Below are 21,347 nucleotides of genomic sequence, written 5' to 3'. Positions count from 1 at the left end.
AAAGCACAATAACAAGTGTCTGTACGTACACATTGAAAAAAATTTGGTGTAGGATTTGGTTGGATTTATTTTGAATTTTCGCTCAGAAATTGCTAGTAGATTTCACAATTAAGAAATGGCACACATTGAATTAAAAGTAGGAAGACTTTTGTAAAATGTACTCTAATAATCTTTTATTTACAACTTTGAAAACTATTGTTTTGTCTAATTTACCCTCTCTGCATCACCAAACTATATGCTGTAGTGTATCTACAGAGGTGACAGCCAGCGGACATGATGATTCTCTCTGACGTTTACACTGAAGGAGTTGACCTGCATCATACATTATTAAAACACTTATTATAGAACACTATTGCATGCCATTCAGATGACTGAATCAACATCATATTTCTTAATGTGTAAAACCTTTTGAATTAGCAGTAAACTACTAAATGAACCTTCGAACCAACAATTAAATCATATTTGTTTTTATCACAAAGCCATAATTGCTAGGCAAATGCTAGGCACTGTGGTGAGACTCCAACTCAATGAGAGGGATTGCAAACAAATGGTAGTCAAACTGGCAGCAAGGTCACAGATATATTAAAGCTACACAGTATATCAGCACAACAAAGACAAAGTGAAACAAAGTGGAGAGCAAAAAACCCAAATAGAATAACTAAAAAGAAGTGATGTAGATGTCATAGTGAGTAGTCAATATCTAAGTTAAAAGGGCTTCACAAAATTATTGGTATGCGCAGAGTTTCACCTCACACACGCACATAACCACACACAGACAGACACACAAACAATTTAATGGTCTCTTAAGATCGAGCACCCTGAGGAAGTTGACGAAATATAAACATTGCACATGAAATAGAACAAATGCTCTCATTTCTTAGCCTGGATGAACTTGCTTTGGTGAGTCAGTGGTCCTTTGCTGTTGTGTCTCATTAGCATTTACACTACCAATAAGATGCAAAATGTGAAAGAATGTGGTTTGAACATGGCTGTAACACTGAGCTCTTGTGATTGTATAACCCTATGGATGTTAATACCAGGTATAAAGGAAACCTGAGAGACCAAAATATTTATGAGGAGGACAAATACCTAGTGGTGGCAATGAGAGATGAAATCAAGCAGGTCAGAGGTAGGGTCAAAGCTCACTTACTCTCTGCTCCTGGGTAGCCACGAAGGTCTGAAAGCCTGGGGCGACTCCAAAGCCCAGCTCATGTACAAAGGGCGGCTCCGCCTGACTGTGGATCTGCACCCTCACTCCTGCCTCAAATGCTGTCTCTTCTAACATAGAGAAAGAGAGGGAAGATTAGTTGTGCTTCAACAGAGTTAATCAAAAGTAGTGTTGAATGAAGACATCTTTAAGGCTTTAAAAAGTCACCTAGACCACCTGATTCAGCTGGTTTTATTTCCACCGTTTTAACAGAAAGTTTGGCGCATCCAAATTTCTTTGTACCCTTTTTGTAATGCAGATGAATACAGATTATTCTAAATGAACTACTGCATGCGTACTGTTAATAATTTGCATAATACACAAACAAATATCCATACCAGGGTTTTACAGACAATGTCACTTCTACAGGCATTCATTACTCTCTAAAGAAGGGCCTCGTCTAAAAGAGTACATGCAGGAAGAACTTTGAGTAAAAAACAAGTAGTCCATCCTCAAAATTATTTGAAACGAAACACACCATTTATTTAGGCCTAGGCTATGCATGATAAGTGCTTTTTATGCAGAACAGACCTATTTCATAACCTTCTTCTGCTTTTCTTTCTTTCAAATGCATTGCCACGACTCACAGGACACATTTAACACATTCACTGTCATTTTGTTTGATTAGCCGTGCCCCGCTAGTCTGTAATATTGGTTGTGTGAGATGTGTTCATTTTCCCCCCACCCGCCTCATCCGTTCTCAAAGGCCTGGTGAGGAGAGAGGCCTCATTCAGTCATCAGGACCCCCGCAGGCTCGCAGGCATCTTAACAGCCATCTATAACAGGAGAGCACAGCCATAAAGACCCCCCACCTTCCACTCACACTCCAGAGGCCAAAGCACTGATGGAAACACACCATGACAGCAGCTGCAAGCAGCCTCACACACACTGGGACCAGTCAATACTTTCAGCAGTGTGTGTTTATGCCTCCCATATCAAACATACCAAAGTGTAGCTTGCCAAATCTGATGGGTATTAGTTTCCAGAAGACAGTTAAAAGCTCAAAACATTTTAGGGAGACAAGAGGACACAAGTTAATTGTAAAGTATTCTGCATAGAAAAAAAGAAAGAAAGAAAGAAAGAAAGAAAGAAAGAAAGAAAGAAAGAAAGAAAGAAAGAAAGAAAGATAGATAGATGGAGTCGTGACATTGTTGCTCACACATTGAGCCGCAGTGCGTATGTGGGTGATGTGTTTGAATCCAGCTTGCAACATTTCTTGATTTTTTTCCCCTGTCTGTCTTCCAATCATTTTTGGTCATCTACCAACAACTGTATTTATGAAAATGGCAAAAACAACAAACAATAAAAAAAATAGCAAAATAGGAAATGGGACTCGAAAACTGGTTCATTTTAAATAAATGATTTATGATGTTCCATTTGTGGAAGGAAAGCTATAAATTGTCTGACACAGTGCAGGAAACACTGCCTGTGGTGGCTGTGCCATGACATAAGATATTATTTTTAGCTCAGTTGTGTTCTTGTGTCCCTAAATGTGATGAAAGAAAGACCCTTCCAGCACAGAAAGGAAGAGTGCGATGAAATACTACAAAAAAAACAATCAAATGACAACACTATTGTATCAGTATCAGTATCTCAGTAATGAGATGTGTGTGTGTGGGTGTGTGGGATGTAAGAAAGAATGTGTCATGTGTGTCTCTGCAGGTTAATGATGAGATGTGAATGTTTGTTGTCAGGTTGGTGAATAATTTCTTATTTGTATGTTGAAAGAATTGTGATGCTAATTTATTGTTTGCTCCAGATAAAAATCTGTCACTCCAAATTAAAGCCTTTGAGTATAGAGAAACAAAATAAAGAGAGAAACACAAACAGGAAAAAGGACAGGAACTCGATGCTCTGTAGCTGGCTGCTGTTGTAGACGGGGTGAAAAATGGCAGTCTAGACGTGAAACTCAAAACGTACTGTTGGCATTTAATGCAAGCAGTGAACAAATACGTAGTTTGTAATTATTATTGCATAAAAAGGGCATCGTAATTGCAGTGCTGTTTAGATGTGTATGTGTTGTATGCGTGTTTCCTTTTATGTTGAGTCTAATACACACACACACACACGTCTGGTTTGCTATCTTTGTGGGGACCTACCATCACACAAAACTTTCTGCATTTTTACATTTTCAAAAAAAAACCTGGTTGTGTACGATTTATAAGTGTGTTTCCTCATGGGGACCTCAATTTAGAGTCCCCATGTGTGCATCAGGGGATAATGTCCTGGAATTCTGCACTTGAGAATTACACATCTGTACTGTACATATTTTAATGACTTTACTCACTTTTTTTACTGGCTGATTCATACACTACCGTTCAAAGGTTTGGGGTCTGTAAGATTTTTAATGGATTTTTAAACTCATCAAGGCTGCATTTGTAAATATTGTGAAATATTAGTAAATTTAAGTAGTATTCAATTTTAATATATTTAATATATCCTGTGATGTCAAAGCATCATTACTCCAGTCTTCAGTGTCACATAATCCTTCAAAAATCATTCTAATATGAGGAATAGAATAAACATTTCTTATTATTATTATCAATGTTGAAAAGTTGTGCTGATTAAAGGGTTAGTTCACCCACAACTGAAAATTAGCCCATAATTTACTCACCCTCAAGTCATCCTAGGTGTATATGACATTCTTCATTCAGATGAATAAAATCGGAGTTATATTAAAAAAGTCCTGGCTAATCCAAGCATTAAAATGGCAGTGAATTGTTGTTGAGTTTGTTGCCCAGCCCTATCCGTGAGAGGCGTCAAAGTGTGCGATGCTTCTATACATCGCGTCAGGGGATACTCTTTTGCCGTAAATTGAATTGCGTACGGCTTTCCACCGGAAGTTAGTTATTTTAGTCTATACATTTTTAAATATGGATATTTTTCTTCAGAAGGACTTTGTTAACCCCTCGGAGCCGTGTGGAGCAGTTTTATGATGGATAGATGCACTTTTATGGATTTTAAAAAACGAAACAAGTCACTGCCATTATAAAGCTGGGAAGAGCCAGGACTTTTTTAATATAACTCCGATTGTATTTGTCTGAAAGAGGAATGTCATATACACCTAGGATGACTTGAGGGTGAGTAAATCATGGGCTAATTTTCATTTTCGGGTGAACTAACCCTTTAATATCTTTGTGAAAACATTCAGGATTCTTTGATGAATGTAAAGTTAAATCATTTTACTGAGCCCTTGTACAAAAGGTTATTTATAGTGGAAAAAGGTTATTTTAATTATTAAAATATTCTTCATACTAAGAAAGTTCACTGTGAACTCTTCACTGAAAGTTTTTTTGGGGAACCAAAAATTTTTTTTTTCTACGCCATCACTTCGAAAACTCCCTTTTGGAACCTTTATTATTAAGAGTGTAGTTTAGCTTAGATTTGTGCTGTGCTGTGGATTTACAGTAAACCTCTTTTACTGACTTAGAAAGGGATGCTGAGGGAAATATATAAGTCTTGTTATATAACTTGACAGAGAAGTGCGAAGTCCTCTGGTTTGTAAATCAGGTCACCAATTATTGGGCCGTAGTTCAGGTGTGACAGAAGCGCTCTGTTCCACTTTCCTATTGCTCATCCACAGCCAGTTCTCTATTGCAGTGAAGTCACAAAATAAAATACAACCAAATGTGTCCCATTAGTGATATACATAACCTGACAGAATGTTGCACTTTTCTTTTGGTTATAAAAAAAGTCAATGTTTGAACTACAAACCTTTCACAGTAAAAAGAAAAGAAAGAAAAAAACCCTTGAGATTATTGGAAGTGGGCTGACCTCCCCAAAACTGAAACAACCCATGCAATTGCTGCTCCCTATAATCAGTGAATAGTTCCCTATTCCTCATAAATACTCTTGAAATGCATATTGGCTATTTTATTTCATAGATGCGCATGCGAGCACACCTCCTGGCTCAATGATTCTGTCACAGTGGTTAACAGCCCGCTGACTCATTTTTGAGTCAGATAATCATTTAATTGAATACTCAAGAATAAATGTATTCACAATACCAAATTTATTTTTATTTTTTTTTGTATTTGTGCGTGTGTGTAAACATAAATCAGTGAGATAAACCAAAGATCTTCAGACATATGCCTTTAGCAGACAGATGAGAAGAACTCAAAACCATGCTATCGCTTTTGAAGTCTATCTCTTTGCATCTTTTCTCTTCCACCTGACACTTTAGATATTACAGATGAAAGACCGGTCATTATGTGGGGGAGGGGTGGGGGTGATGGAAAATGAGGTGGAGAGAGAGAGTGAAAAGCAAAGTCAATAACACCTTTTTGAAGAGACTCATCTTCGTCCTCGCATTGAGCAATCTATTACACACCAGCTTTATTTTTTTAATTTGTGTAGACTCTTCTGATTTTTCCTTTGCCTCTTATAACAAGACACATGAAGTATTATCAGTTTGTTCCCTGCTGCTATATTGCATCGATAAATATATTTGCACATGACCAAACAACTGTTGGTTTAAAATGACTATTGACTCCAGTTTGGGCTCCTCAGCTCAATAATTAAGAAAGCTGGTTTAATTAAAGTTTTGAAACGGAAAGAAATCAATCAAATATTTGCCATGTGAAATGTAATATCTTTACAGATTTACAGATTGAGGCTGTTGATTCCAGACTTAGTGATCACCCGCCAAAACCTGCCGGCGTTTCCACAGCTACAAAGTGGAAAAACAACACATGCTGAGCAGAATGCATAAATATCCAGCTTTGATCAGGAGCCGAGTTTAGAGTGTAGGCATGAAGGACAGAAAGAGAGTGTGAAGAAAGATTTAGTGGTCTCCTCCTAAACTCTGTTCGTAAGACCAACTATATATCACACACACACACACACACACACACACACACACACACACACACACACACACACACACACACACACACACACACACACACACACACACACACACACACACACACACACACACACACACACACACACACACACACACACACACACACACACACACACACACACACACACACACACACACACACACACACACACACACACACACACACACACACACACACACACACACACACACACACACATCAGGGTTGAGTAAAGTTCAGAATTTTGAATGGGTTCCTTTTCAGTTCATGAGTTTGAATTTGAATTGATTGAATTTAGTCCCACAGGATGTTAACTTTGGAACTTGAAGATGAATGCACTGAACTTTAACGTAGGCCTATGTTATTTATCTATAACATGCCATGCACAAATCGGTGGGTGGGGCTAGAGAATTCGGCTTTTGTCTTTTTCTTTTTCAACACACTCTGACGTCACAGTGAGGCACAATCCCAGATCCAGCGTTTGCTGAGCCATCTGTCAATAAAAGCTTTTCTTTGACTAACAAGGAAGTTTTCAGCTCTGAAACTTACAGGATATTCTTATATTACCAAGACCTTTTATATATCAAAAGCTCAAGGGAAAGTTGATTTCTCAACTCATGATCTCTTTAACTCAGTGGCAGTTCTAGACCACGGTAACTATGGGGGCCAGGCAGGGGCCACTTGTGCTTTTAGGGGGCAAACGTTAACATTTATCTTAATCAGTAGTTAAATAGGTAGTTTACCTAAAAATTTTAATTCTATCACCATTTACTCACCCCAATGTTTTTCCAAATATGACTTTCTTATGTTAACATAAGAAATGTAAAATCCCTTACAGAAATGTCAACACGATATTAACTTATTTATTTTATTATACTGTTGTATAAGATCAGTATCGCATTTGCACTCATGCTATTCTGGGTAGAAAAGCATAACTCATGTTATATTGCTAATACTGTAGTCTATATCATGATGTAAATGTGAGGGCGTTTTCACACTGGCAGATTAGTTCGAATAATTGGTAATGTGAAAGCTGTCATGCGGACCCGGGTGAGCTGAGCTCAGGGGAACAGAATTCGAGACTGCCTGAAGGAGGTGGTCTGAGTTCGGTTGCGCAAATTGCGCTCGAGCTGTGCTGAGATCCATGTGAATGTGAAAGCAACAAGGACTCGGGTCCTTGTCCACGACATCTAACTAATACAGGTTTTTGGAACAACATGAGGGTGGGTTACATTAGGTGTTTTTCTTTTCTTTTTGGGGGAACTAACCCTTCAACTTATTTTCCGGATTATAAGTCTTTTTTATTTGGCCATGTACTGTATCACTCTGCAGTCTCTACATGTGAAGTAAAATCATTTCAAGTTCATTTATTTATTTGAAAAGTAATGTATCTGTAATATGATCATGCTCAATTTATAAAAGTAAAACTAAACCATTTATTTTACATGTTTTGTAGCCTACCTGCTCTCTGTTACCGGACTCTTCACAAAGTTAGCATTGGCATACAAACAAACATACTCTAAGCAACACTGGGCAATTGGATAAAATAATATTATTTCTCTCTATGTGAACAAGACTGAAATTATATAATTTTTTTTATCTTTTCTCGGGTATGCCTATCTATCTCTGTGGTGAAACACGTCTCTGTCATAGTCGCACATGAACGGTTCTTTCATTGCGTTGGTCTTAATTTATCTTTGGCTGCATTATAATGACTTCCGCTATAGCCCGCGTTTTACAACTAGACTGAGTGACGAATCATTCATAAACAAACATCACTTGAGCGCCACAGCGCGAAGCCTCCTCATTGCTTCTCTGCATTGGTTATTGGTTATGACACAATAAAGTACTCTTTTCAACACATACCGCCACAGCAAAAACTGCACATTGATAACAGTTTCAGAAAATTGTTTGGTGCGATATGATTCCAAATATAGGGGGGCCAGAGGGGGGGGCAAGCTTGTCGACACAGGGGCACTGGCCTACCAGAGGTGTAAAGTACTTGAGTAATTTTACTTGATTACTGTACTTAAGTATTATTTTTGGGGATTTTTACTTTACTTGAGTACAATTAAAAATCAATACTTTTACTTTTACTTAATTACATTTTTTTTTTAAAAAAAAGTACTTTTTACTCCTTACAAATTTTATTTACAGTCAAAAAGTACTTATTTTTTGGAGATCACTTCACTCTATTTTCCCTTGCTATTACCAAACCAATTGAATTGTGCTGATGCCCAGTTTAAATGTTTAATTTAAATGTATTTATTCTGCCAATGAGATTCATTTTCACATTCCATGAAATTGGTCAGACATGTTAATTGGTCCTTTGGAAGTGACGTCATCTCGCATCAATTTACCACAATGCAGCACCTTGACCTGGGCTGCGTTTCCCAAAACCATCGTAAGCCTAAGTTGATCATAGAGACCATTGATGGCCATTGTTCTACGATCAACTTAAGCTTACGATGGTTTTGGGAAACGCAGCCCTGGAAATTAGAGTGAGAGGCTTTTCAGCACTGCAAGATAGCTTTTCAGCCCCAAAAGACGCTTGACACTCACAATTTTGAAAATCAGCTTCTGCTTAAAGGGATAGTTCCCCCAAAAATGAAAATGTGATGTTTATCTGCTTACATGTAGGTGTCTTTGTTTCTTCAGTAGAACACAACTGAAGATTTTTAACTCCAACCGTTGCAGTCTATCAGTCGTATAATGCATGTGAATGGTACATGACTACTAGCATCATCTATGAGAGTAAAAACAACCTGCACAGACAAATCCATATTAAACTCTGCAGCTCGTGACAACACATTGATGTCCTAAGACATGAAACGATCGGTTTGTGCGAGAAACCGAACAGTATATATTAGTGCTGTCAGTTAAACGCGTTATTAACGCCGTTAACGCAAACCTATTTTAACAGCGTAAATTTTTTTATCGCGAGATTAACGTTCTTTTTGGTCTAACAAACTTTGTAGTTTTTTCACATGCTGTTGCAACAACTAGTAACGTTAGAAAAACTACAACACCACTCCGGGTGTAGCTAGACCGGAAACAAAACATCAGGCACGCTGCGGCTGCCCACACTTGTTTCGGCCATTAAAACAGTAGACGTGGATGGCAAGCGTGAGATGCCGAAATGAGAAACGTATTAAGCCATGGTTTAACTCAGGGGTCTTCAACTAAAAGTGCTTGTCTTGAGCGCTGCTTTCTGCTCTGATGGTGCGTAGCCTACACACCGGACGCGAATGAAGCGTTTTGCGCGAGTGATTTAAGTCAATGCAAAGACGCAAATAGACATTCTGCGGCGCGAATTAAGCGGCGTGCATGTCGCGTCATTCGCGTCCGGTGTGAGCGCACCATCAGTCTCTTCTTCACTGCATGCTTGACCGCGCGTCTGGGTCTGAAGTGAACGTAGTAACAGTGAGCATTGCAACGTTAACTGTTTCATTACGTCAAAAGGCTTCGCGGTCCGGATGGACGCATCTCGCGGTCCGGAGTTCACTAGTTGGCGACCCCTGGTTTAACTGCACTATAGGCGGAGTCCTAGTTTACCTTGCATGTGCACTTTGTAATTTTATTTTGTATCACCCTGTTTTGATCCCTTAGAAAGGGCTGTTGAAGGGGCTGTTTGTGCAACAAAGTATTTTTTTTCACCCTTTTATTGATGGACAGTGTTACATTGTGTGAGCGATTATTTGCTCCAAGTGTGAATGACTGCTTCAAGTGAGAATGTTGGTGTGAAATCGAACACTACAGTATGCCAATGTTGTTTTCAATAAAACAAACATTTGAACAAAGCAAGCCGATCCACTTTTCTATGTTGATAAGAGCATTAAAATAAGAAAAAATAATGGGACAAAAAGAAATGGGGCATTTAGAATAAATAAAAATGTGCGATTAATTGTGAGTTAACTATGGCATTAATGCGATTAATCGCGATTAAATATTTTAATCGTTTGACAGCACTAATATATATATAATAATTTTACCTCAAAAGGGTCTATGTCCGACACCCGTTCAGCGCGCTATCACTTCCGGTGAGTGAGGCCAATGTACATAATAATAATAATAATAATAATAATAATAATAATAATAATAATAATAATAATTTGTTACAGATTACAGAGGATTCTGATGATTGAGTTGGCAACGCAAGTCTGAGGCATAGGATACTGGAAATATGCTTATTATGACTACTGTTATTTAATAACATTTTATTAAAACGTGCAAATACCTTTCTGTCGAGAGATTTAAATACATTTTACTGTAGTTTATTGTGCATGTAGATTATATTTAAGTTGTTAAGCGAAATGTATATGTTTATAAGACTGGTTTATCCTTTCTATATAGGCTACTTTAGACATGTAACATATCCGTGTTTATGCATGTCTGTAATGTATGCTTTATGTGCGAAACTTTTAGGAATCTTATCCAAGATGTGGGCTACTCAATATTGGTCATGCAGTCGTATCTGACGTAAAGGACCTGCAAATTAAACTGTAACCACAAACACCATTAACTTAAGTGAACTGGTTTTATTAAATAGGCCTTCATTTTATTAAAACATGAAAAACAAAATGTTTTACTATGGTTTTGCGTGTGCAGATTACATTTTAAATCAAGGAGTTTATAAGGAAAATAAACAAGGAGTTGATAAGTTTGGTTTACTCGTTCCATAGTAGCTTTAGACATAAAGAACATATCTGCGTTTGTTGATCAGTGCCTATAAAGTGTGCTGAAGTTGCAAAATTTTCAGTCAAATCCGACGTTAAGGATAAACGAATTAACTGTGAACACAAACACCATTAACTTAAGTGAATGAAAGGCAATAATCAGCAAAATGCACTCACGCAAATAACTTTATTTGATTGTTTCAATATGCATTGACACATATTACTCTATTTGAATGTTTCCTTGATGTAACATTAAATGCATAAAAAGCATAAAATAAATGCCTAGTGTCATCATTGCAGATATAGGAATTTCTTCAAATTTCATTTTGACTTTATTAATTAAATACCTGTTTGAATTATAATGGCATCCTACGCACTACAGATTTTTTTAATGGTGCACAAACCTGACAAACAAACTCAAATCCTGGCTAAAGAAAAAAGAAAAGAAAGCATAAACAAGAATTTACATAAAAGAAAGAAACATGGAGACAAACATAAAAAAAGGTCTTTTGATAAAGCTGGAACATTTCAAGGCACTGTGCATTTCGAATCAAAAGCATCATCTGAGAAAAACAGAGCATCCAGATGTCCAGGTAATTAAACCATTTTATACCATGGTAAACATGCAAAGTCTTTCTCATTCTCTCAATTCATTGAAAGAAATGTTATCTTACAGCGCTCCTACTTCAGAATTCAAGATATAAAGAACGAAAATTAACCAAATTAAAATGACAGTATTTTTTATCCATCCAGTCAAATTTTAAGCTGGAAACATAAATGACAGCTTTAACTTGTCCAAGCTGGCAAGTGAAAATGGAAGGCATATTAGCGAGATTATCTAGGGCTAAGCATGCATTAAATGCTTCATGTCGGGTAATTCTTTGCCTCCACATTGAGCATAAAAATCTTTTAATGCACACCAAGTCATTGACTATCATATTGTATAAGAGATAAGGTCAATATGTTCATCTTCCAGGAAATACAAAGTACTTCAGAATCCAAGATAACAAGGAGAGATAATGAAAGTACTTTTATTCAATATGAAGGCACTAATTTAGAAGAATGACACAAATATGAAGAGGGAGGAGAAGGGAAATGAGAAAAGGGATGGCAAAATGTACTGAAACAAAGAAAAGCAAAGTTTTGACTGGATTTATTGTACTACTGAGCTTCACCACTGCATCCAAAAAAACAATAAACACATAAATATTCCCGCTCAAGCGCACCGAATCTTGCTCTACATAATATACTGTTTATCTCCCCATTTCTTCTTTCAAAGTGAATAAGTTCTTCATCACTCTGCATTCATCAGAGTTGGAAACCGGCAGACAGAATGACGGATTGGCTGCACATTTATTCAGTAAGGCTCAGGGATCTCTCTCCATGTCTTAAATTTGAAAAAGATGATGGCAAGTTTATCACTGGCTCTTTCTCTGCTCCAGACGTGTCATCTTCCCTGTGCATCGTGCCAACATTTTTTCAGAGCAACGTAGCACATTTATAATATTACATATGCAAGAGCACACTTCCCCTTCACCTTCTCCATTTCCGATTTCTCAATCTCTTTCCCCATGTCCCTCCCAAAACTTTGGAGTGTTAGAGGTAGAATGGATGTAGACAGATGACTTTCTGATCATGAAAACGCAGAAAGAAAAATCATACATCAGTCTTCTACCTTCAACAGGAACATGGCGAATCCCAGCCACTGTACAGAATTCCTCAAATATCCTATATGCAGTGGTTCCCCTAGTAAAAATAAAAAACGATATATATATATATATTTACATTTAAATATTTATGTACTAAATATAAATACCCTACATACTTAAAGTCTGCTAAATTGGAACAACTAATGTTGTACTTAATGAAATTGGCTGAAGAAAATGTCCCTCTTGTGCCCAAACTTTATCTATTTCACATATAACCAGTGAACCTTGAGATGAATGCAAGAAAGCGCAAACTGATTGATTTTAGTTTGATCCAGGCAAAGCGCGCTATTGCTTTAAAATGGAAGGAGACTCAAGGATCCTCCCCTAACCAATGGTTTAAAGAAATGACCAGCAACCTTGCCTTGGAAAAACTGACTTATGTAGTTAAAGGGAAACTAAAAGACTTTTATTAAATTTGGACTCCTTTTTTGCACTACTGTGACCAAGTAGACCAGACAACATGGGATAACTGAACTATAGCCATCTCCTCTGTATTGGACATGCCCAGTATGTAATGCAGTTCCTATATTCCAACAAAAAATGAATAACTCTGTTAAAGTAGCAAAGTTAAATTACACAATGAAAGGCTGTGAACATTGATGTATCAAATTAATGTTTTACTTATTTCATTTTATGTTTTAGCTGTGTTCTAAATGTCCTGTAAAGTGTTTATCATTTTTTTATATTATTATAAAAAAAAATATTACTATTATATTTAATTTTTTTGTTCTAATGTTCAAACAAATGGCAATAAATATATATAAAAAAATTTTTTTTATTAAATGCGCTCAATTGAAACAAATACTTTTTTAACTAAAAAAAAAACATGCACATAAACTAAGGTGGAAACATTTACGTTGCAAATCAAAAAAGTCATGTGACTTTGCGCAATGGGATGGCATAACTGGACTAACCAGCGGACCAATCTTGTTGCAAAGCATCTGAAATGTTGTTTTGGTCATTCTGAAATGACTGAACAAAGTTCATCGTCAAATTGGTTCAGTATAATTACCTGCCAGAACTGTCTTACACGACTGTGTTCCCAAACAGCAGGCATCCGAAATCAAGATAACGTCTCTGGTTACGTATGTAACCTATGTTCCCTGAGAACAGGGAACGAGACGCTGCGTCAGCTGACGCTACGGGGGAACGCCTCCAGCGTGACAGGTGCCTGAAATCACAATTACAAAACGTCAATCCTATTGACCGGCGACAGCCTATGACGTCATCAAGGTGCAACCAGGAAGTATAAAAGGGCGCCTTGCCAACATGACAGTATCTAAACGTCTGAAGGGACTGTTTGGCAGGCAAGCCTTGAGGCATGGCAAAGCGACGCAGCGTCTCGTTCCCTGTTCTCAGGGAACATAGGTTACATACGTAACCAGAGACGTTCCCTTTCGAAAGGGAACTCGCGCTGCGTCAGCTGACACTACGGGGAACGATATACCAACGCCGCCATGTCGAAAGGAGTGCATGCCCACTGGCAGTGACAACTGTCAGGACAAGCAAATTCAACTGAAATGCCTGAACCACTCCCCTTCTGGTCACATTAGGCTGTCAGTGACAGCGCTCCCTACGGTCAAAGCCCAAGCTATAAACCTGAGAAGGAACCTTCGCATACCATATGAAGTCCTACCCTGGCCGCTCGAAGGCCTGGAACCAGCCCATTCGACAGAAAGGGTTCCTTTAAGGGAACATGGCAAGGGGACCCGAGGGAACCCGTGCCAGTCACTATTCGGGAAGAATTCACCGAATGCCACCAGGGAGGCCTGACCCAGCGACCTCTATGTGGGACACGTCAGTTTGGCCAACCCCTGTCTGTTTAAGTACAGAGCCTCTGGTACTTGCCTCCGGAGAGACATCCTGCTAGGGTATTGCAAAAAGGCAGTGTCCTCCACCAGCCGGACCTCAGAGACGGGTTATCCTGAAGAGCAGCGCTCAGCGAAGTGCTTTCTAACCCTTGCTAGCGAGGGGAGTTTAGCCGCTCGATCCTAGGATCTACCAAGCACTTATTTTAAAACGTGCTCAGGAGGCCGAACAGGCTTACAGGCTGATCCTTGCTGGGAGACCTCGAGGTGCCTACAACCGACGGATCAGTGCCAAGCGGCTATCAGCTCACAGAAGACTCTCACTTGAGAGGAGCTCCCAAGCCTGCCTGGTAGGTAACCATGCTGTAGGCGATCTATGAGAGTCCCTTCCTGTAGGGACCGCATAGTAGCAGCGTCGTCTCGTCATGCTAGGGTATGAACACCGCCTTCAGGTGCTACCGACTAGAAACCGGCGCCTGATAGCAGGTGACCACCAGCTGTCAGCGTAAAGCCAGTTATGTGTTCCCTCCTAGGGAAATCGTCCCCCAGGGAGGCCAGAAGGGGCCTCTACCTGGTAACCTGTGCCGACTGCTCGCGTGTCCAAACCACGGAGCTCGCCCTCAGGGAGGCCTAGCAGGCCTACCACCTGACCGCAGTCGAGCTAGCCCTCGAGGTAGCTGGGAGAACAGGGACTCGCTCCGTCAGGGAGGCCTAGTGAGGCCTACCACCTGTTTAGTCGTTGAGCGTTCCTTCAGGGAGGCTTAGTTAGGCCTGCCACCTGACAATAGGTGCGCTAGAGATAGCTTTTTCACAGTGACTAGACTCATCTAGTGACTGCGAAACCGGAACATGCCCTTAGAGGAGGCCAGGTGAGGCCTACAATCCAATAGCGAATCCCCCAGGGAAGCCCGTGCCGCTTGCTACCTGTTAGCAACCCATGCTACCATGAGGTACCGGAACTGGGGACCGGGGAACGATCTCAGGGAGGCTCGCCGCCTACCACCTGATGGCAGAACGTGCTAGTCCTCCAGGGAGGCCTAGTGAGGCCTACTACCTGCTAGCACTCCGTGCTCACCGCCACAGAGACTGGGAACCGGGAACCGGGAATTCGCCCTCAGGGAGGCCGGGTGAGGCCTACTACCTACTAGCAGCTCGTGTTAGCCATCCAGTGACTGGGGCCCGGGACCAACCCCTCAGAGGAGGTCCAGTGAGCCTGCTTATTAGCGCCTACCACCTACTAGCAGCTCGTGCCAGCCGTCGAGGGACTAATGCCCAGGAATACCCCCTCGGGGGAGACCGGGCAAGGCCTGCTACTCACAGCAGGCTCTCAGGGAGGCCTGATGGGGCCTACCATCTGAGCCAGGGTAACCCAAAAACGGGAGCCTACCCCTCAGGGAGGCCTGGCAGGGCCTACCTCCAAATAGGAGGTCTGCAGGTTCTATGAACCCTGCCGCGGATAGAAGAAGGCTGGCTGCTGTACCCGGGCTGACGGTAGCTGTCTGCTGCTGACGAAGAACTGGACATCCAGTTATCACCTGGGGACTCATCCCCAAGGAGGCCAAAGAGGGCCTACTGGTTGACGAGGTTTCTGCTGAAGTCGACGTCGACGGAAAGAATCCTCGGGGGCCCACCTATGGGCCACGACGTCGAGACTCCCTTGTCCTGGAGTCCACTGCCCAGACTGCCCAAGCTGGCTACTCACAACCAGCTGGCCTTCATATGCCCGCACCTGGGGCTGGCTCCATCCCAGAGGCTAAAGGGCCTCCGCGATAGCGCAGTCTCACAGGTCAGTGCCTACAGACATGAACCTAATCACATTGCCAACAGCAGTGCACTCAGCAAACAAATGCTTAGGAACCCTCTAAAGCGAGGGGAGTACAACTTACGTCACCTGCTTCAGGGCGGCCGTCTTACTTTCTCATACAGCGGTCTGCCGTTCGTGCAAGGACGTCAGCCATTGGTAATGCTCGGGCCTCAGGGGAGCATTTGATCAAACCGCCACTTTTTGCAGAAGGTTGCGATGTTCAGCTCGACCCGAGCCCTAAAGAAGGTGGAGCAGAGGACATAGAGCAGAGGGTAAACACATCATACAAAAATGTAACCCACCGGCCGTACCATCCTCCAGGATGAGGCCGGGGGCCACCAGAAGGTGGTGGCCACACCAGCTCTGAAAGGCGGGGCACAGCAAAACTAAAGTCTTAGACGCACACAGCGAAAGACGCTCAGCCCGGCCCCACGACCACTGGCAAGGTCGCTATCCCTGCTGCAACACCTACACTGCATTACTAAATAACCCCAGAACGCAGAGAAGGGGGTGGGCCTTGGCCGGACTACTGTGTAATAAGAGGAGGCTGAATCAAGGATGCAGAAAAACATGCACTGTTCTTATACTTAAAGACAGGCCTAGGGCGACAAACCTGCTTTTAAAGGAAGCGCCCCCCATCCTTAGCAAAGCCTAGGCCAAGTGGTGCGGTGCTAAACCTGCACTAGATCTACCCAGGGCTCGGGAAAGAAATATTATCACCCCTTACATAAACAACGGGGCCCCGAAACCCATTTAAAAGCCCAACAGGGCTGGGCGCAGATCTCACTACAGCTCACGCATTAGTGCTTAACCCGGTCGTAATGCTACTTTATACTTAAAACTAGGAAAACAAACAACTCGCCCCCGCGCGCCACAAGCCCGCGAGCAAGAGCGGCAAATACAAACACTCACATAAGTGATAGAGATAACACGGAGAGGCGGTAGATCTCTACTAGCTAAAGTATAGTATTATGCACAAACATATAATGTTGCAAAGAAGATCGTTCTTAGCTTACTCACGGGGAGCTGCAGGCCCTGCGATGTCCAGCGATGTTCCATAATCCCCCGAGCCCTCTCAGGAGAGCGAAAAACGGAGTCCTGAAAACATTAGTAGAAAATGCTTCACCCTTCTAGAGGGGGACTCACCACTCGCTCTTCTCGGTGCTTCAAACCAGCCATCAAGCTAGTATACAACCACCATCCTGAGGGGGGCGCTATCACCAAACAAACCAGGCGGGCCGTCAGAATCTTACATTTTCTGCTCATCATTGGCCCAGCGGCCTGATGTAAAGCGCCCAGGGGAAAGCACAGGAGGAAGGGAAAAAGGCAGCGCTCATCTGCGCGCCCTGGGAGGCGGAGTCCGCTGCCTACGCTGGTTCCGGTTACCAGCACCGGCTTCCTTCCTCTTCTTGTTGCGGGTGTCCCGCCTTCTCTGCGCACCAGTCCTCCACGGAGGGGGCGCTCGAGAGGCGACGCTGGTTCGCTGGTCCCGTCTCCAGTCCTCAGATCGTGACGGGCCAGGGACACCCGGCTGCCTGGGCGCGGTCCCGGACCTCAGCGGGATGAATGTTCTAAATGCCGCAGAGCGCGCCTTCACCTCCCTGAACTTTCCGACCACCGCCTCCACGGAGGTGCCGAAAAGTTCAGAAGGCGAAACCGGGGCATCCAGGAGAAAGGACTTCTCTTTCTCCCCGATGTCCGCCAGGTTCAACCACAGATGTCTCTCTGTGGCTACCATCGCCGCCATCGAACGGCCGATGGCAAACACGGTTTGTTTGGCAGCCCGGAGAGCGAGATCCGTGGTCCGGCGCAACTCGGTCACTGCATCAGGGGTTAGTCCCTCCCCCTGATCGAGGTCCCTCAGCAGGTCCGCCTGGTAGGCTTGTAACACCGCCATGGTGTGTAAAGCCGCCCCAGCGTGACCCGCTGACATGTACGCCCTGCCGTTCAAACGAGATGTTGTCCTAAGAGGTTTGGTCGGCAGGGTGGAAGACCTCAGTGTCGATGGCCGCCCAGAGGTGAGATAGTTCGCAAACGTCTCGTCCACGGGTGGCAACGACACATATCCAGCCTCAGCCAGTCCCTCGACATCAGCGAAGTTAGCTCGCTGATGCCGATGGATGCGGGCTGAATAAGGCTTCTTCCATCCCTTCGAGATCTGTTGATGGAGATCTGGAAGAAATGGAAGACTCCCGGGAGCTGGGCGGTCATGAGCGGAGAGAAACCGGTCATCCAAACGATTTGGACGCACGACCTCTCTCCTCGCGCGCTGACACGGCAGCTGCAGTCTACCTGCAGCGCGCTCCATGACCTCCACCAGCTCCCCGTACATGGGACAGGATGGATGTGAGGTTTCAGCCTCAGCTGACTCACCAACCTCTTCATCCATCCTTTGCTCAGTTGGAAGAGCCGCAGACGAGGAGGAGGAGCTCAAATCCCGCTCCTCCTCCGATGTCTGCCCCTCGCGATCTGGATCGTCATCTGCAAGCACCACACCAGTCTCCAGATGACAAGCCAGATCCATCTGTGAACCCCAGGACTTCAGACGCCGCTCAGCCTCAGCTCGAGCGGGGCCGTCCCCAGATGCTGAACTCTCTCCCCTCGAGAAGAGAGCCAGACGAGAGCGGAGCGTCTTCAGGGGAAAACGCTCGCAGTTTGCACAGGAAGCTCCCTCGAGAACTTCCCGTGCATGCTCCTCACCCAGACAGTAAACACAGAGTGTGTGTGTATCCTCAGGTGTAAGATACCTGGTACACGGGTCCACACATCTGTGAATTACGTGAAATCGGCAAACAGTCCCTTCAGACGAAAAGATACTGTCATGTTGGCAAGGCGCCCTTTTATACTTCCTGGTTGCACCTTGATGACGTCATAGGCTGTCGCCGGTCAATAGGATTGACGTTTTGTAATTGTGATTTCAGGCACCTGTCACGCTGGAGGCGTTCCCCCGTAGCGTCAGCTGACGCAGCGTGCGTTCCCTTTCGAAAGGGAACATGATTGCATTTATTGCATTTCGTCATCAATTTATCATATATGAAACATATTATAAGTGGCTTCTCCTACTGCAGCAACTTACATTTCTCTTATTGATATTTAGCGGCAGTTTGTCATGAAGTGGCGGTTTTGTTCTCTTCGGGGAAATTCGTATTCGCAAATGTTTAAAGGGATCATGAACTGGCTTTTTTTATTTTATACTGTTGTCTGAGGTCAACTTATGACGATTACGTGGTTTTTACATTCAAAAACATCATAATGAATAAGTAATAGGCTATTTTCTGCCTTGGTTTTGAGGCTCTCTGAAAAACGGTCGGTTTTGATGGGCGTGCCGCACTGAAGACTTGGATGTAAACGCCCATGGCTAGGATTGGATAAGATTTGCATATTTAATGAGCTTCTGCTCCCCTGTCAGTGACAGCATGTGGCAAACGGCAACCGGAATGAATCGCCCAGCCCACAGCCAGGGCTCACAAAATGTCTTTATCAAACAAACACAATGATTCATCTCTCATCCACCCACGATTGATTGGAATGTTATTTCTGTATCATTTCGCCCCATCATCAGTGATTATAACCGCGAACCGTACGTACACACACACGCACACACACACACACACACACGCGCGCGCGCAAGAAAGAATTGTTATTTCACTACAGCCCATCGGCAGGCCGGTGATAGCCCGTCTGAAAAACACATAGCCCCGGGACTTTGGGCTTTGCGAGCTGGCGTTACAAGTCTGAGTCTGGTCACAAATTAACCAATAACACCTTCTCCAGCCTGTGACAGTATGCTAAGGTATGTAATCAATAGATATCAAACGATCTGTAACAATGCAATACTATCACATTTAAAAAACATGTTTTACTCACATAAGTGTGTTGCACCGTTCCTGTCGGATCCAATATAGTAGGCACAGCATTGTGTTTTAATCTCAATATGTCTGCAAATCCAGTCTCAACCTCTATCTTGTTTATAATCGATTCTGCGGTGAAATGAAGTGAACAAACGTGTAATGTCTTACGCACGTGAGCTGGAACCAGCATCGTTTAGCTCCACGAGTTGGTGGGCGGTCTTGAGGTGGTGCTTCTGCGTCCTATTACGTCAATGGTCGACATATTGTGAGAGCTCTCGTTTTCTGGGCCTGGTGTCTATAAAAGCTTTTCTTTGACTAACAAGGACGTTTTCAGATCTGAAACTTACAGGATGTTCTTATATCACGGTTAACTTTTATAAACCAAAGGCTCAAAGGAAAGTTGATTTCTCAATTCATCACCCCTTTAATGCAATATTCGCATTTTGCGCATTATTTAAATGTACAATTTTTGATTGGAAACATAGCTAATGATACACATGAGAATAAGAGCAGTGCAGTGCAGTGAGCACACTGGACACCATATAAGGAGAAAAGAGGAGCAAAGAAACTGTGCACAAACTTCATTGGTTCTCGCGTGCATGATGTGGCAAATTTGAATGCGAGGAAGAGAACGAGAATTCAACATTCACTCATACAAAATTTCCACTAGGGACTCTGCCCTAATAGCTGATCTGAATTTTTAAATACATATTATCCATATCCTTCACAGCTACGAGAATGAAAAGTAAATCTAAAGGATTTATCTATCAGTCCGGGAGCAGTGATAAAGCCGTGGCACAGTTTGTGCCATTGCTTAAAGGGCACTTTTTCAGAACAGCTGATGAAATGTATAGTCATTACGCTCTGATTCCTTTTGTTCATTGTTGGAAAATGTATGTCGATAATTCTCGGGAATAAATTTGAATTCAGCCTCAAAACTAAACTTGTAACCTTTCAAATGCTAATGAATCTTTTGCTGGGAATTCTCAATGCCGCTCTCTTAATTCTAGACGCTTTCATCCGCTTTGAAATTTCGAACACACTACAAGGGAAGCTGTGCTTTGCTTGGGTGTCACAATGCTAATCAAAAAAGTGAAGTTTTTGTGTACTACTCTTCAGAGAAGTGTAGCTGCATCAGATCAGTTCAACAGGATGCAAGAACTTCTATTTGATAATGAATCCCACTGGATTTGTCTGCACCATTACAGCATCACAGCTGTTCTTCAAGGTGTGTGTCTCCTGCAAATATTCACTGTGTCCCTGGGGATGGAATCACACTGAAAGTGCTGACAAAATCTTGCCCTAATCAGACACCTGTAAGACAATCTGAGTTTCTCCTGCAAATGAGGAGAGATGTTTAACAAGGGAGAGCTCTGGGAAAGCTCAAGTGTACATAGTGTGATCAAGGCTGACTGCGTTTATGTGTGTGTGTGTGTGTGTGTGTG

The 21,347-nt window shown here is 42.5% G+C and overlaps 1 protein-coding gene across 2 annotated transcripts in view; it reads right to left on the bottom strand.

The window, feature by feature from the left end:
• Positions 1 to 21,347, bottom strand: part of asic2 (acid-sensing (proton-gated) ion channel 2) — a 463,522-nt gene that overhangs the window by 32,726 nt on the left and 409,449 nt on the right. For both annotated transcript variants that reach the window (XM_079828722.1, XM_079828721.1), the window contains exon 3: positions 1,151 to 1,278. In XM_079828722.1, coding sequence (XP_079684848.1) covers positions 1,151 to 1,278 — 128 coding nt within the window. The remainder of the gene's footprint in view (positions 1 to 1,150; positions 1,279 to 21,347) is intronic.

Source organism: Gobio gobio (assembly GCF_949357685.1).
Source record: "Gobio gobio genome assembly, chromosome: 1".
NCBI classification, from domain to species: domain Eukaryota; kingdom Metazoa; phylum Chordata; class Actinopteri; order Cypriniformes; family Gobionidae; genus Gobio; species Gobio gobio.
This window is presented reverse-complemented; position numbering and strand designations above follow the sequence as displayed.